At 60.7% G+C, this 13,202-nt stretch overlaps 1 protein-coding gene across 1 annotated transcript in view; it reads right to left on the reverse strand.

Moving 5' to 3' along the window:
* Positions 1–13,202, reverse strand: part of LOC132341321 (helicase SRCAP-like) — a 56,831-nt gene that overhangs the window by 21,389 nt on the left and 22,240 nt on the right. The window contains 4 exon segments of the mRNA XM_059872780.1: positions 2,000–2,169; positions 5,171–5,307; positions 8,690–8,867; positions 11,027–11,319. Coding sequence (XP_059728763.1) covers positions 2,000–2,169; positions 5,171–5,307; positions 8,690–8,867; positions 11,027–11,319 — 778 coding nt within the window.

Genomic DNA, 13,202 nt, shown 5'->3' on the forward strand with positions numbered 1-13,202 from the left:
AATGAGACAAGTACAAACAAGTGAGACAGGTACAGGTAAGTATGGACACATGAGACAGGTGAGACAAATACAGGTAAGTAGGAACAGGTGAGACAGGTATAGACAGGTGAGACAGGTGCAGCCAAGTATGGACAGGTGGAACAAGCACAGACAAGAACACGCAGGTGAGACAGCTACAGACAGGTGAGACAACTGACTGCAGGTACGGGCAGGTGTGGCAGGTGTGCACAGGTAAGGACAGATATGGACAGGTATGGACAGGTGAGGGAACACCCCCACATCAGGGCCCAGAGCTCCGTAGGCGAGCTCAGCAGGGGGCCCAGCTCAGGTGAGCCCCTCACCTGCCCAGGTGTGCCTCAGGTATTCCCCGTGTGCATCTACACCTGCCCAGGTGTGCCCCAGGTATTCCCCGTGTGCATCTACACCTGCCCAGGTGTGCCCAGGTACATCCCACATGTACCTACACCTATCCAGGTGTGCCCCAGGCATTCCCTGTGTGCATCTACACCTGCCCAGGTGTGCCCAGGTACATCCCATGTGTGCCTACACCTGCCCAGGTGTGCCCCAGGCATTCCCTGTCTGCATCTACACCTGCCCAGGTGTGCCCAGGTGTACCCAAGTGTATCCCAGGTAGCACAGGTGAGCCCAACACCTAACTCAGGTGTATCCCACAGAACTCAGACGCAGCCCAGGTGTACCCAGGTGTATCCCAGGTGCGCCCAGGTGTATCCCAGGTAGCACAGGTGAGCCCAACACCTAACTCAGGTGTATCCCACAGAACTCAGATGCAGCCCAGGTGTACCCAGGTGCATCCCAGATGTGCCCAGGTGTATCCCAGATGTGCCCAGGTGTATCCCAGGTAGCACAGGTGAGCCCAGCACCTAACTCAGGTGTATCCCAGGTGTGCCCAGGTGAGCCCAGGTGTATCCCAGGTGTATTTCAAGTGTGCCCAGGTAACACAGGTGAGCCCAGCCCCTAACTCAGATGTGTCCCAGGTATATCCCAGGTATGCTCAGGTGTGCACAGGTATATCCCAGGTATATCCCAGGTAGCACAGGTGAGCCCAGCACCTAACTCAGGTGTATCCCAGGTGCGCCAAGGTGTATCCAAGGTGTGCCAAAATGTGCCCAAGTGTACTCAGGTGTATCCCAGGTGTGGTTACGGGTACCCCCAGGAATGCCCAGGTGTATCCCAGGTGTACCCAGGTGTACCCAGGTGTATCCAAGGTGGGCCCAAGTGTGCCCCAGGTGTACCCAGGTGTATCCCAGGTGTGCCCAGGTGTACCCCAGGTGCACCCCAGGTGTGCCCAGGGGTGCCCAGCTGTATCCCAGGTGTATCCCAGGTGTATCCCAGGTGTGCCCAGGTATACCCCAGGTGTGGCCAGGTGTATCCCAGGTGTGCCCAGGTGTGCCCAGCTGTACCCCAGCTGTATCCCAGCTCTGCCCAAGTGCCCCCAGGTGTGCCCAGGTGTGCCCAGGTGTGCCCAGCTGTATCCCAGGCATGCCCAGGTGTGCTCAGGTGTACCCCAGGTGTATCCCAGGTCTATTCCAGCTCTGCTCAGCTGTAGCCCAGGTGTACCCAGCTGTACCCCAGGTGTGCCCAGGTGCGCCCAGCTGTATCCCAGGTGTATCCCAGGCGTTCCCAGGTATGTCCAAGTGTGCCCAGGTGTTCTCAGGGGTACCCTAGGCATGCCCAGGTGTATCCCAGGCGTGCCCAGGTGTACCCCAGGTGTATCCCAGGTGTGCCCAGGTGTGCCCAGCTGTATCCCAGCTCTGCCCAAGTGCCCCCAGGCGTGCCCAGGTGTGCCCAGGTGCGCCCAGGTGTACCCCAGGTGTATCCCAGGTGTGCCCAGGTGCACCCAGGTGTACCCCAGGTGTATTCCAGGTGTGCCCAGGTGTTCCCAGGTGTGCCCAGGTGTGCCCAGCTGTACCCCAGCTGTATCCCAGCTCTGCCCAAGTGCCCCCAGGTGTGCCCAGGTGTGCCCAGGTGCGCCCCTCACCTGTTGAAGTTGAGCAGGGACTGCCAGCGCTGGGATTTGAAGTTTTTGATGTTCTGGGCCTCGTCCAGGATCAGGTACTTCCAGTTCTTCCGGCGGAACGCCTGGTGGTCCTGCAGCACCAGCTTGTAGGAGGTGATGCACACGTGGAACGCGTTGGGCTTCGTCCAGCCCTGACAGGTGAGACAGGTGAGACAGGTGAGGCTGAAATCCCCATGAAAAAACACCTTAAAACCTCCCAAAACCAGCCCAGGTGTGCCCAGGTGTGCCCAGGTGTGCCCAGGTGTGCAGCACCAGCTTGTAGGAGGTGATGCACACGTGGAACGCGTTGGGCTTCGTCCAGCCCTGACAGGTGAGACAGGTGAGACAGGTGAGACAGGTGAGCCCAAAAACACCTCAAAAAGGCCTTAAAATATCCCTAAAACCAGCCCAGGTGTGCCCAGGTGTGCCCAGGTGTGCAGCACCAGCTTGTACCAGGTGATGCACACGTGGAACGCGTTGGGCTTCGTCCAGCCCTGACAGGTGAGACAGGTGAGACAGGTGGGACAGGTGAGCCCAAAAACACCTGGAAAAGGCCTTAAAATATCCCTAAAACCAGCCCAGGTGTGCCCAGGTGTGCAGCACCAGCTTGTAGGAGGTGATGCACACGTGGAACGCGTTCGGCTTCGTCCAGCCCTGACAGGTGAGACAGGTGGGACAGGTGAGCCCAAAACTACCCTAAAACCACAGTAAAACTGCCTAAAACCAGCCCAGGTGTGCCCAGGTGTGCCCAGGTGTGCAGCACCAGCTTGTAGGAGGTGATGCACACGTGGAACACGTTGGGCTTCGTCCAGCCCTGACAGGTGAGACAGGTGGCACAGGTGAGCCAAAAAACACCTGGAAAAGGCCTTAAAATATCCCTAAAACCAGCCCAGGTGTGCCCAGGTGCGCCCAGGTGTGCCCAGGTGTGCCCAGGTGTGGTGTGCAGCACCAGCTTGTAGGAGGTGATGCACACGTGGAACGCGTTCGGCTTCGTCCAGCCCTGACAGGTGAGACAGGTGAGACAGGTAAGGCCAAAAACACCTGGAAAAAGCCTTAAAATATCCCTAAAACCAGCCCAGGTGTGCCCAGGTGTGCCCAGGTGTGCAGCACCAGCTTGTAGGAGGTGATGCACACGTGGAACGTGTTGGGCTTCGTCCAGCCCTGACAGGTGAGACAGGTGAGACAGGTGAGACAGGTGAGCCCAAAAACACCTGAAAAAGGCCTTAAAATATCCCTAAAACCAGCCCAGGTGTGCCCAGGTGTGCCCAGGTGTGCCCAGGTGTGCAGCACCAGCTTGTATCAGGTGATGCACACGTGGAACGCGTACGGCTTCGTCCAGCCCTGACAGGTGAGACAGGTGAGACAGGTGAGCCCAAAACTACCCTAAAACCACAGTAAAACTGCCTAAAACCAGCCCAGGTGTGCCCAGGTGTGCCCAGGTGTGCCCAGGTGTGCAGCACCAGCTTGTACGAGGTGATGCACACGTGGAACGCGTTCGGCTTCGTCCAGCCCTGACAGGTGAGACAGGTGGGACAGGTGAGACAGGTGAGCCCAAAAAAACACCTGAAAAAGGCCTTAAAATATCCCTAAAACCAGCCCAGGTGTGCCCAGGTGTGCCCAGGTGTGCAGCACCAGCTTGTAGGAGGTGATGCACACGTGGAACGCGTTCGGCTTCGTCCAGCCCTGACAGGTGAGACAGGTGAGACAGGTGAGCCCAAAAACACCTAAAAAAAGCCTTAAAACGTCTCTTAAACCAGCCCAGGTGTGCCCAGGTGTGCCCAGGTGTGCAGCACCAGCTTGTACGAGGTGATGCACACGTGGAACGCGTTCGGCTTCATCCAGCCCTGACAGGTGACACAGGTGAGACAGGTGAGCCCAAAACTACCCTAAAACCACAGCAAAACTGCCTAAAACCAGCCCAGGTGTGCCCAGGTGTGCCCAGGTGTGCCCAGGTGTGCAGCACCAGCTTGTAGGAGGTGATGCACACGTGGAACGCGTTCGGCTTCGTCCAGCCCTGACAGGTGAGACAGGTGGGACAGATGGGACAGGTGAGGCTGAAATCCCCATGAAAAAACACCTTAAAACCTCCCAAAACCAGCCCAGGTGTGCCCAGGTGTGCCCAGGTGTGCCCAGGTGTGCAGCACCAGCCTGTACCAGGTGATGCACACGTGGAACACGTTGGGCTTCGTCCAGCCCTGACAGGTGAGACAGGTGAGACAGGTGAGCTCACCTGTCTGTTGCACACTCAGATCCCCCCCAGGTATTCTCAGGTGCCCCCAGGTGTGCCCAGGCGCCCCCAGGTGAGCTCACCTGTCTCCTGTACACTCAAATCCCCCCCAGGCGCCCCCACGTGTGCCCAGGTCTATCCCAAATGCTCCCAGCTGCCCCCAGGTGTGCCCAGGTACACACAAATCCTATTCAGGTGCCCCCAGGTGCTCCCAGGTGCACCCAGGTGCGCCCAGGTGCCTCCAGGTCTCTCCCAAATGCTCCCAGGTGCCTCCAAGTGCACCTAGGTGCGCCCAGGTGTGCCCAGGTGTGTTTTTCCCCCCCCAGGTGCGCCCAGGTGTGCCCAGGTGGGTTTTTACCCCCCCTAGGTGTGCCCAGGTGTGCCCAGGTGGGTTTTTCCCCCCCCAGGTGTGCCCAGGTGTGTTTTTACCCCCCCAGGTGTGCCCAGGTGTGCCCAGGTGTGTTTTTCCCCCCCCAGGTGCACCCAGGTGTGCCCAGGTGGGTTTTCCCCCCCCCAGGTGTGCCCAGGTGTGTTTTCCCCCCCCAGGTGTGCCCAGGTGTGTTTTTCCCCCCCCAGGTGTGCCCAGGTGTGCCCAGGTGTGCCCAGGTGTGTTTTTCCCCCCCCAGGTGCACCCAGGTGTGCCCAGGTGGGTTCTTCCCCCCCCAGGTGTGCCCAGGTGTGCCCAGGTGGGCTTTTACCCCCCCTAAGTGCACCCAGGTGTGTTTTTCCTTCCCCAGGTGCGCCCAGGTGTGCCCAGGTGTGTTTTCCCCCCCCAGGTGTGCCCAGGTGTGTTTTTCCCCCCCCAGGTGCGCCCAGGTGTGCCCAGGTGGGTTTTTCCCCCCCCAGGTGCACCCAGGTGTGCCCAGGTGTGTTTTTCCCCCCCCAGGTGTGCCCAGGTGTGTTTTTCCCCCCCCAGGTGCGCTCACCTGTCTCTTGAGGCGCCGCTCCTTCTGCGCGCCGTAGTAGGTGAGGATTTTGAAGCTGGGGCACCAACGCTTGAGCTCCATCTCCCAGTTCAGCATCACCGAGGTGGGCACGATGATCAGGTGAGGGCCCCAGCTACCTGCACAGGTGAGCCACAGGTGAGACACCACAGAAGAGGTTCAGGTGAGTCATGGGAACCCCCTGAAGGGGCTCAGGTGAGGGCCCCAGCTACGTGCACAGGTGAGCCACAGGTGAGACACCCCGGAATGGGCCCAGGTGAGTCATGGGAACCCCCTGAAAGGGCTCAGGTGAGTCATGGGAACACCCTGAAGGGGCCCAGGTGAGGGCCCCAGCTACCTGCACAGGTGAGGGACAAGTAAGACACCCCAGAAGGGGCTCAGGTGAGTTATGGGAACCCCCTGAAGGGGCTCAGGTGAAGGCCCCAGCTACCTGCACAGGTGAGCCACAGGTGAGACACCCCAGAAGGGGCTCAGGTGAGTCATGGGAACCCCCTGAAGGGGCTCAGGTGAGTCATGGGAACACCCTGGAAGGACTCAGGTGAGTCATGGGAACCCCCTGAAGGGGCTCAGGTGAGGGCCCCAGCTACCTGCACAGGTGAGGGACAGGTGAGACACCACAGAAGAGGTTCAGGTGAGTCATGGGAACCCCCTGAAGTGGCTCAGGTGAGTCATGGGAACCCCCTGGAAGGGCTCAGGTGAGTCATGGGAACACCCTGAAAGGGCTCAGGTGAGAGCCCCAGCTACCTGCACAGGTGAGCCACAGGTGAGACACCCCAGAAGGGGCTCAGGTGAGTCATGGGAACCCCCTGAAGGGGCTCAGGTGAGTCATGGGAACCCCCTGAAAGGGCTCAGGTGAGGGCTCCAGCTACCTGCACAGGTGAGGGACAGGTGAGACACCACAGAAGAGGTTCAGGTGAGTCATGGGAACCCCCTGAAAGGGCTCAGGTGAGTCATGGGAACCCCCTGAAAGGGGCTCAGGTGAAGGCCCCAGCTACCTGCACAGGTGAGGGACAGTTGAGACACCCCTAAATTGGCTCAGGTGAGTCATGGGAACACCCCAGAAAGGGCCCAGGTGAGTCATGGGAACACCCCAGAAAGGGCTCAGGTGAGTCATGGGAACCCCCAGAAAGGGCTCAGGTGAGGGCCCCAGCTACCTGCACAGGTGAGCCACAGGTGAGACACCCCCGAAAGGGGCTCAGGTGAGTCATGGGAACCCCCTGGAAGGGCTCAGGTGAGGGCCCCAGCTACCTGCACAGGTGAGCCACAGGTGAGACACCACAGAAGAGGTTCAGGTGAGTCATGGGAACCCCCTGAAGGGGCTCAGGTGAGTCATGGGAACCCCCTGAAGGGGCTCAGGTGAGTCATGGGAACCCCCCGAAAGGGGCTCAGGTGAGTCATGGGAACACCCCAGAAAGGGCTCAGGTGAGTCATGGGAACCCCCTGAAGGGGCTCAGGTGAGGGCCCCAGCTACCTGCACAGGTGAGCCACAGGTGAGACACCCCCTGAAGGGGCTCAGGTGAGTCATAGGAACCCCCTGAAGGGGCTCAGGTGAGTCATGGGAACCCCCTGAAGGGGCTCAGGTGAGTCATGGGAACACCCTGAAAGGGCTCAGGTGAGGGCCCCAGCTACCTGCACAGGTGAACCACAGGTGAGACACCCCAGAAGGGGCTCAGGTGAGTCATGGGAACCCCCTGAAAGGGCTCAGGTGAGTCATGGGAACCCCCAGAAAGGGCCCAGGTGAGTCATGGGAACCCCCTGAAGGGGCTCAGGTGAGGGCCCCAGCTACCTGCACAGGTGAGGGACAGGTGAGACACCCCAGAAGAAGCTCAGGTGAGTCATAGGAACCCCCTGAAAGGGCTCAGGTGAGTCATGGGAACCCCCTGAAGGGGCTCAGGTGAGTCATGGGAACCCCCTGAAGGGGCTCAGGTGAGTCATGGGAACGCCCTGAAGGGGCTCAGGTGAGGGCCCCAGCTACCTGCACAGGTGAGGGACAGGTGAGACACCACAGAAGAGGTTCAGGTGAGTCATGGGAACCCCCTGAAAGGGCTCAGATGAGGGCCCCAGCTACCTGTGCACAGGTGAGACACCTAAAGCAAGTCACAGGTGAGTCCTGGGAACCCCCAAACCTGTCCAGGTGTGACTCAAACCCCCCTAAAGGAGCTCAGGTGAGGGCCCACCTGCCTGCACAGGTGAGGGACAGGTGAGACACCCCTAAATTGGCTCAGGTGAGTTATGGGAACCCCCTGAAGGGGCTCAGGTGAGTCATGGGAACCCCCTGAAGGGGCTCAGGTGAAGGCCCCAGCTACCTGCACAGGTGAGGGACAGGTGAGACACCACAGAAGAGGTTCAGGTGAGTCATGGGAACCCCCTGAAAGGGCTCAGGTGAGTCATGGGAACCCCCTGAAGGGGCCCAGGTGAGGGCCCCAGCTACCTGCACAGGTGAGCCACAGGTGAGACACCCCTGGAAGGGGCTCAGGTGAGTCATGGGAACGCCCTGAAAGGGCTCAAGTGAGGGCCCCAGCTACCTGCACAGGTGAGGGACAAGTAAGACACCCCAGAAAGGGCTCAGGTGAGTCATGGGAACCCCCTGGAAGGGCTCAGGTGAGGGCTCCAGCTACCTGTGCACAGGTGAGACACCTAAAACAAGTCAGAGGTGAGTCCTGGAAACCCCCAAACCTGTCCAGGTGTGACTCAAACCCCCCTAAAGGAGCTCAGGTGAGGGCACAGCTGCCTGCACAGGTGAGGGACAGGTGAGACACCCGGGAAAGGGCTCCGGTGAGGGCCCCAGGTACCTGTGCACAGGTGAGCCACAGGTGAGACACCTGGGAAAGGCCAATAAAGGGATCAGTGACTCCCAGCTGTGCCCACGCGTACTCAGGTGTATCTCAGGTGTGCCCAGGTGTGCCCAGGAGTACCCAACTGTACCCAGGTGTGCCCAGGTGTGCCCAGGTGTATCTCAGGTGTGCCCAGGTGTGCCCAGGTGTATCCCAGCTGTACCCAGGTGTATCTCAGGTGTGCCCAGGTGTGCCCAGGTGCGTTACCTTTCTCGCAGGCCAGGTGAGCCAGCAGCGAGATGGTCTGGATGGTTTTGCCCAGCCCCATCCCAGCTGTACCCAGGTGTATCCAGCTGTGCCCAGGTGTGCCCAGGTGTGCCCAGGTGTGCCCAGGTGTGTCACACAGGTGTGCCCAGGTGCGTTACCTTTCTCGCAGGCCAGGTGAGCCAGCAGCGAGATGGTCTGGATGGTGTTGCCCAGCCCCATCCCAGCTGTACCCAGGTGTATCCCAGCTGTACCCAGGTGTGTGCTATGGATCTCAGGTGTGCCCAGGTGTGCCCAGGTGCGTTACCTTTCTCGCAGGCCAGGTGAGCCAGCAGCGAGATGGTCTGGATGGTTTTGCCCAGCCCCATCCCAGCTGTACCCAGGTGTGCCCAGGTGTGCCCAGGTGTACCCAGGTGTGCCCAGGTGTATCTCAGGTGTGCCCAGGTGTGCCCAGGTGCGTTACCTTTCTCGCAGGCCAGGTGAGCCAGCAGGGAGATGGTCTGGATGGTTTTGCCCAGCCCCATCTCGTCGGCCAGGATCCCGTTCAGCTTCTTCTCGTACATGGTCACCAGCCAGTCCAGCCCGATGTGCTGGTACTCCCTGAGGGTACCTCGCAACAGGTGAGGGATGGGCGTCTTCACCTGTGCAGGTGAGGCACAGGTGAGGCACAGGTACCCCCAGGTGAGTCACAGGTACCCCCAAAGCCCAGGTGAGTCACAGGTACCCCCACCTGCGGTCACCAGCCAGTCCAGCCCGATGTGCTGGTACTCCCTGAGAGTGCCTCTCAACAGGTGAGGGATGGGCGTCTTCACCTGTGCAGGTGAGGCACAGGTGAGGCACAGGTACCCCCAGGTGAGTCACAGGTACCCCCAGGTGAGGCACAGGTACCCCCACGGTCACCAGCCAGTCCAGCCCGATGTGCTGGTACTCCCTGAGGGTACCTCTCAACAGGTGAGGGATGGGCGTCTTCACCTGCACAGGTGAGGCACAGGTGAGTGGCAGAGCCCCCAGGTAAGTCACAGGTGAGTCACAGGTGACTCACAGGCCAGCCAGTCACAGATCAGTCACAGGTGAGTCAGTCACAGGTGAGTCAGTCCCAGGTGAGTCAGTCACAGGTGAGTCAGTCCCAGGTGAGTCACAGAACCCCTCCAGGTGAGGCACAGGTACCCCCAGGTGAGGCACAGGTACCCCCAAACCCCAGAGTCACAGGTACCCCCACGGTCACCAGCCAGCCCAGCCCCATGTGCTGGTACTCCCTGAGGGTACCTCTCAACAGGTGAGGGATGGGCGTCTTCACCTGCGCAGGTGAGGCACAGGTGAGGCACAGGTACCCCCAGGTGAGGCACAGGTGAGGCACAGGTACCCCCAGGTGAGGCACAGGTGAGGCACAGGTACCCCCAAACCCCAGAGGCACAGGTACCCCCACGGTCACCAGCCAGTCCAGCCCCATGTGCTGGTACTCCCTGAGGGTACCTCGCAACAGGTGAGGGATGGGCGTCTTCACCTGCGCAGGTGAGTGGCAGAGCCCCCAGGTAAGTCACAGGTGAGCCACAGGCCAGCCAGTCACAGGTGAGTCAGTCACAGGTGAGTCACAGAACCTCTCCAGGTGAGTCACAGGTGAATCACAGCTGGCTCAATCCCAGGTAAATCAGTCACAGGTGAGTCAGTTACAGGTGAGTCAGTCACAGGTGAGTCACAGAACCCCTCCAGGTGAGGCACAGGTACCCCCACCTGTGGTCACCAGCCAGCCCAGCCCCATGTGCTGGTACTCCCTGAGGGTGCCCCTCAACAGGTGAGGGATGGGCGTCTTCACCTGCACAGGTGAGTCACAGGTGAGTCACAGGTGAGTCACAGGTGAGTCACAGGTGAGTCAGTCACAGCTGAGTCACAAAACCTCTCCAGGTGAGGTACAGAGCCCCCAGGTGAGTCCCAGGTGAGTCAGTCCCAGGTGAGTCGGTCATAGATGACTCACAGGTGAGTCAATCACACCTGAGTCAGCCCCAGGTGAGCTCCAGGTGAGCCCCTCCCCCACCATCCCAGCCAAGCCCGCCCCCTCCAGGTGTCCCAGACAGGTGAGTGACCATAATCAACACCTGCGCAGGTGAGGCACAGGTGAGACACAGGTGAGACAGGTGAGGCACAGGTGTGCCCAGCTGTATCCCAAGTGAGCCCAGCTGAGCCCAGGTGTGTTTTACCCCTCCAGGTGTATCCCAGGTGTGCCCAGGTGTATCCAGGTGTACCCAGGTGTGCCCAGGTGTGCCCAGGTGTGTCTCAGGTGTGCCCAGCTGTATCTCAGGTGTGCCCAGGTGTGCCCAGGTGTGTCTCAGGTGTGCCCAGGTGTGCCCAGGTGTGCCCAGGTGCGCTCACCTGTGTGGTGGCCAGCGTGTACCCCTTGGGCTGCAGGCTCTGTGTACCCAGGTGTACCCAGGTGTGCCCAGGTGTATCCCAGGTGTGCCCAGGTGTACCCAGGTGTGCCCAGGTGTATCCCAGGTGTATCTCAGCTGTACCTCACGTGTACCTCAGGTGTGACCAGGTGTGCCCAGGTGTATCTCAGGTGTGTTTAACTGTACCCAGGTGTACCCAGGTGTACCCAGGTGTATCCCAGCTGTACCCAGGTGTATCCCAGCTGTGCCCAGGTGTATCCCAGCTGTATCTCAGGTGTGCCCAGGTGTATCTCAGGTGTACCCAGCTGTACCCAGGTGTCCCCAGGTGTGCCCAGGTGTGCCCAGGTGTATCTCAGGTGTACCCAGGTGTACCCAGGTGTGCCCAGGTGTGCCCAGGTGTGCCCAGGTGTGCTCACCTGCGTGGTGGCCAGCGTGTACCCCTTGGGCTGCAGGCTCTCCGCCGCCGCCGCGATGTCGCTGATCTCCTTCTTGGGGGCGGGGCCAGCGGGCGCGGCCGGGGCCGGGCTCACCTGGGCAGGTGCGGGCGGGGCCGCGCCCCCGCCGGGCTCACCTGGCGCCCCTCCCCCGCCCTCCTGCCCCTCCCCCTCCTCCTCCTCGTCCTCGTCGTCGGCCTCGTCGTCGTCATCGTCGTCGTCGTCGTCGTCGTCATCGTCGTCGTCGTCCTCGTCGCTGTCGCCGCCAGGTGAGTCTGGGGGGGGACAGGTGAGCTCAGGGCGGCGCCCGCGCAGGTGTGGGGGCACCTGGGAGGGGGGGGAGGGGTTCCTGAGGGGGGAGTTGGGATACCTGGGGGGGGTTAGAGCACACCTGGGCAGGTGTGGGATACCTGGGGGGGTTAGAGCACACCTGGGCAGGTGTGGGATACCTGGGGAGGGGTTAGAGCACACCTGGGCAGGTGTGGGATACCTGGGGGGGGGTTAGAGCACACCTGGGCAGGTGTGGGATATCGGAGGGGGGGTTAGAGCACACCTGGGCAGGTGTGGGATACCTGGGGGAGGGGTTAGAGCACACCTGGGCAGGTGTGGGATACCTGGGGGGGGGTTAGAGCACACCTGGGCAGGTGTGGGATACCTGGGGGGGGGGGGGTAGAGCACACCTGGGCAGGTGTGGGGCGCACCTGAGTTGGGGGTTGGGTACCTGAGGGGGGTTTGGGATACCTGGGTGGGGGTCAGGGCACACCTGGGCAGGTACTCACACACCTGGACAATCATTCACACACCTGTGCACTTGCACACCTGTGCAGGTGTGACCCACCTGAGCGGGTACAGACACACCTGGGCAGGTGCTCACACACCTGAGCAGTCACTCACACACCTGGGCAGGTGCTCACACACCTGAGCAGTCACTCACACACCTGAGCAGGTGTGACCCACCTGAGTGGGTACCCACACACCTGAGCAGTCACTCACACACCTGTGCAGGTGTGACTCACCTGAGCGGGTGCTCACACACCTGAGCAATCACTCACACACCTAGGCAGGTGTGACTCACCTGAGCAGGTGCTCACACACCTGAGCAGGTACTCACACACCTGGACAGTCACTCACACACCTGGCCATGTGTGACTCACCTGGGCAGTCACACACCTGGGCAGGTGTGACTCACCTGAGCGGGTACCCACACACCTGGACAGTCACACACCTGTGCAGTCACTCACACACCTGAGCAGGTGTGTCTCACCTGAGCAGTCACACACCTGGACAGTCACTCACACACCTGGCCAGGTGTGTTTCACCTGAGCAGGTACCCACACACCTGAGCAGTCACTCACACACCTGGCCAGGTGTGTCTCACCTGAGCAGTCACTCACACACCTGTGCAGTCACTCACACACCTGGCCAGGTGTGTCTCACCTGAGCAGTCACTCACACACCTGGCCAGGTGTGTCTCACCTGAGCAGTCACTCACACACCTGGCCAGGTGTGTCTCACCTGAGCAGTCACTCACACACCTGGGCAGTCACTCACACACCTGGCCAGGTGTGTCTCACCTGAGCAGTCACTCACACACCTGGACAGTCACTCACACACCTGGCCAGGTGTGACTCACCTGAGCAGTCACTCACACACTTGGACAGTCACTCACACACCTGGCCAGGTGTGTCTCACCTGAGCAGGTGCTCACACACCTGGACAGTCACTCACACACCTGAGCGGGTACCCACACACCTGAGCAGTCACTCACACACCTGGCCAGGTGTGTCTCACCTGAGCGGGTGCTCACACACCTGAGCAGTCACTCACACACCTGGCCAGGTGTGTCTCACCTGAGCGGGTGTTCACACACCTGGGCAGTCACTCACACACCTGGCCAGGTGTGTCTCACCTGAGCAGTCGCTCACACACCTGGGCAGTCACTCACACACCTGGCCAGGTGTGACTCACCTGAGCAGGTACCCACACACCTGGGCAGTCACTCACACACCTGGACAGTCACTCACACACCTGGCCAGGTGTGACTCACCTGAGCGGGTGCTCACACACCTGGGCAGTCACTCACACACCTGGGCAGGTGTGACTCACCTGAGTGGTCACTCACACACCTGAGCGGGTGCTCACACACCTGAGCAGTCAC

Source organism: Haemorhous mexicanus, chromosome 38 (genome assembly GCF_027477595.1).
Source record: "Haemorhous mexicanus isolate bHaeMex1 chromosome 38, bHaeMex1.pri, whole genome shotgun sequence".
In the NCBI taxonomy this organism is placed as follows: Eukaryota; Metazoa; Chordata; class Aves; order Passeriformes; family Fringillidae; genus Haemorhous; species Haemorhous mexicanus.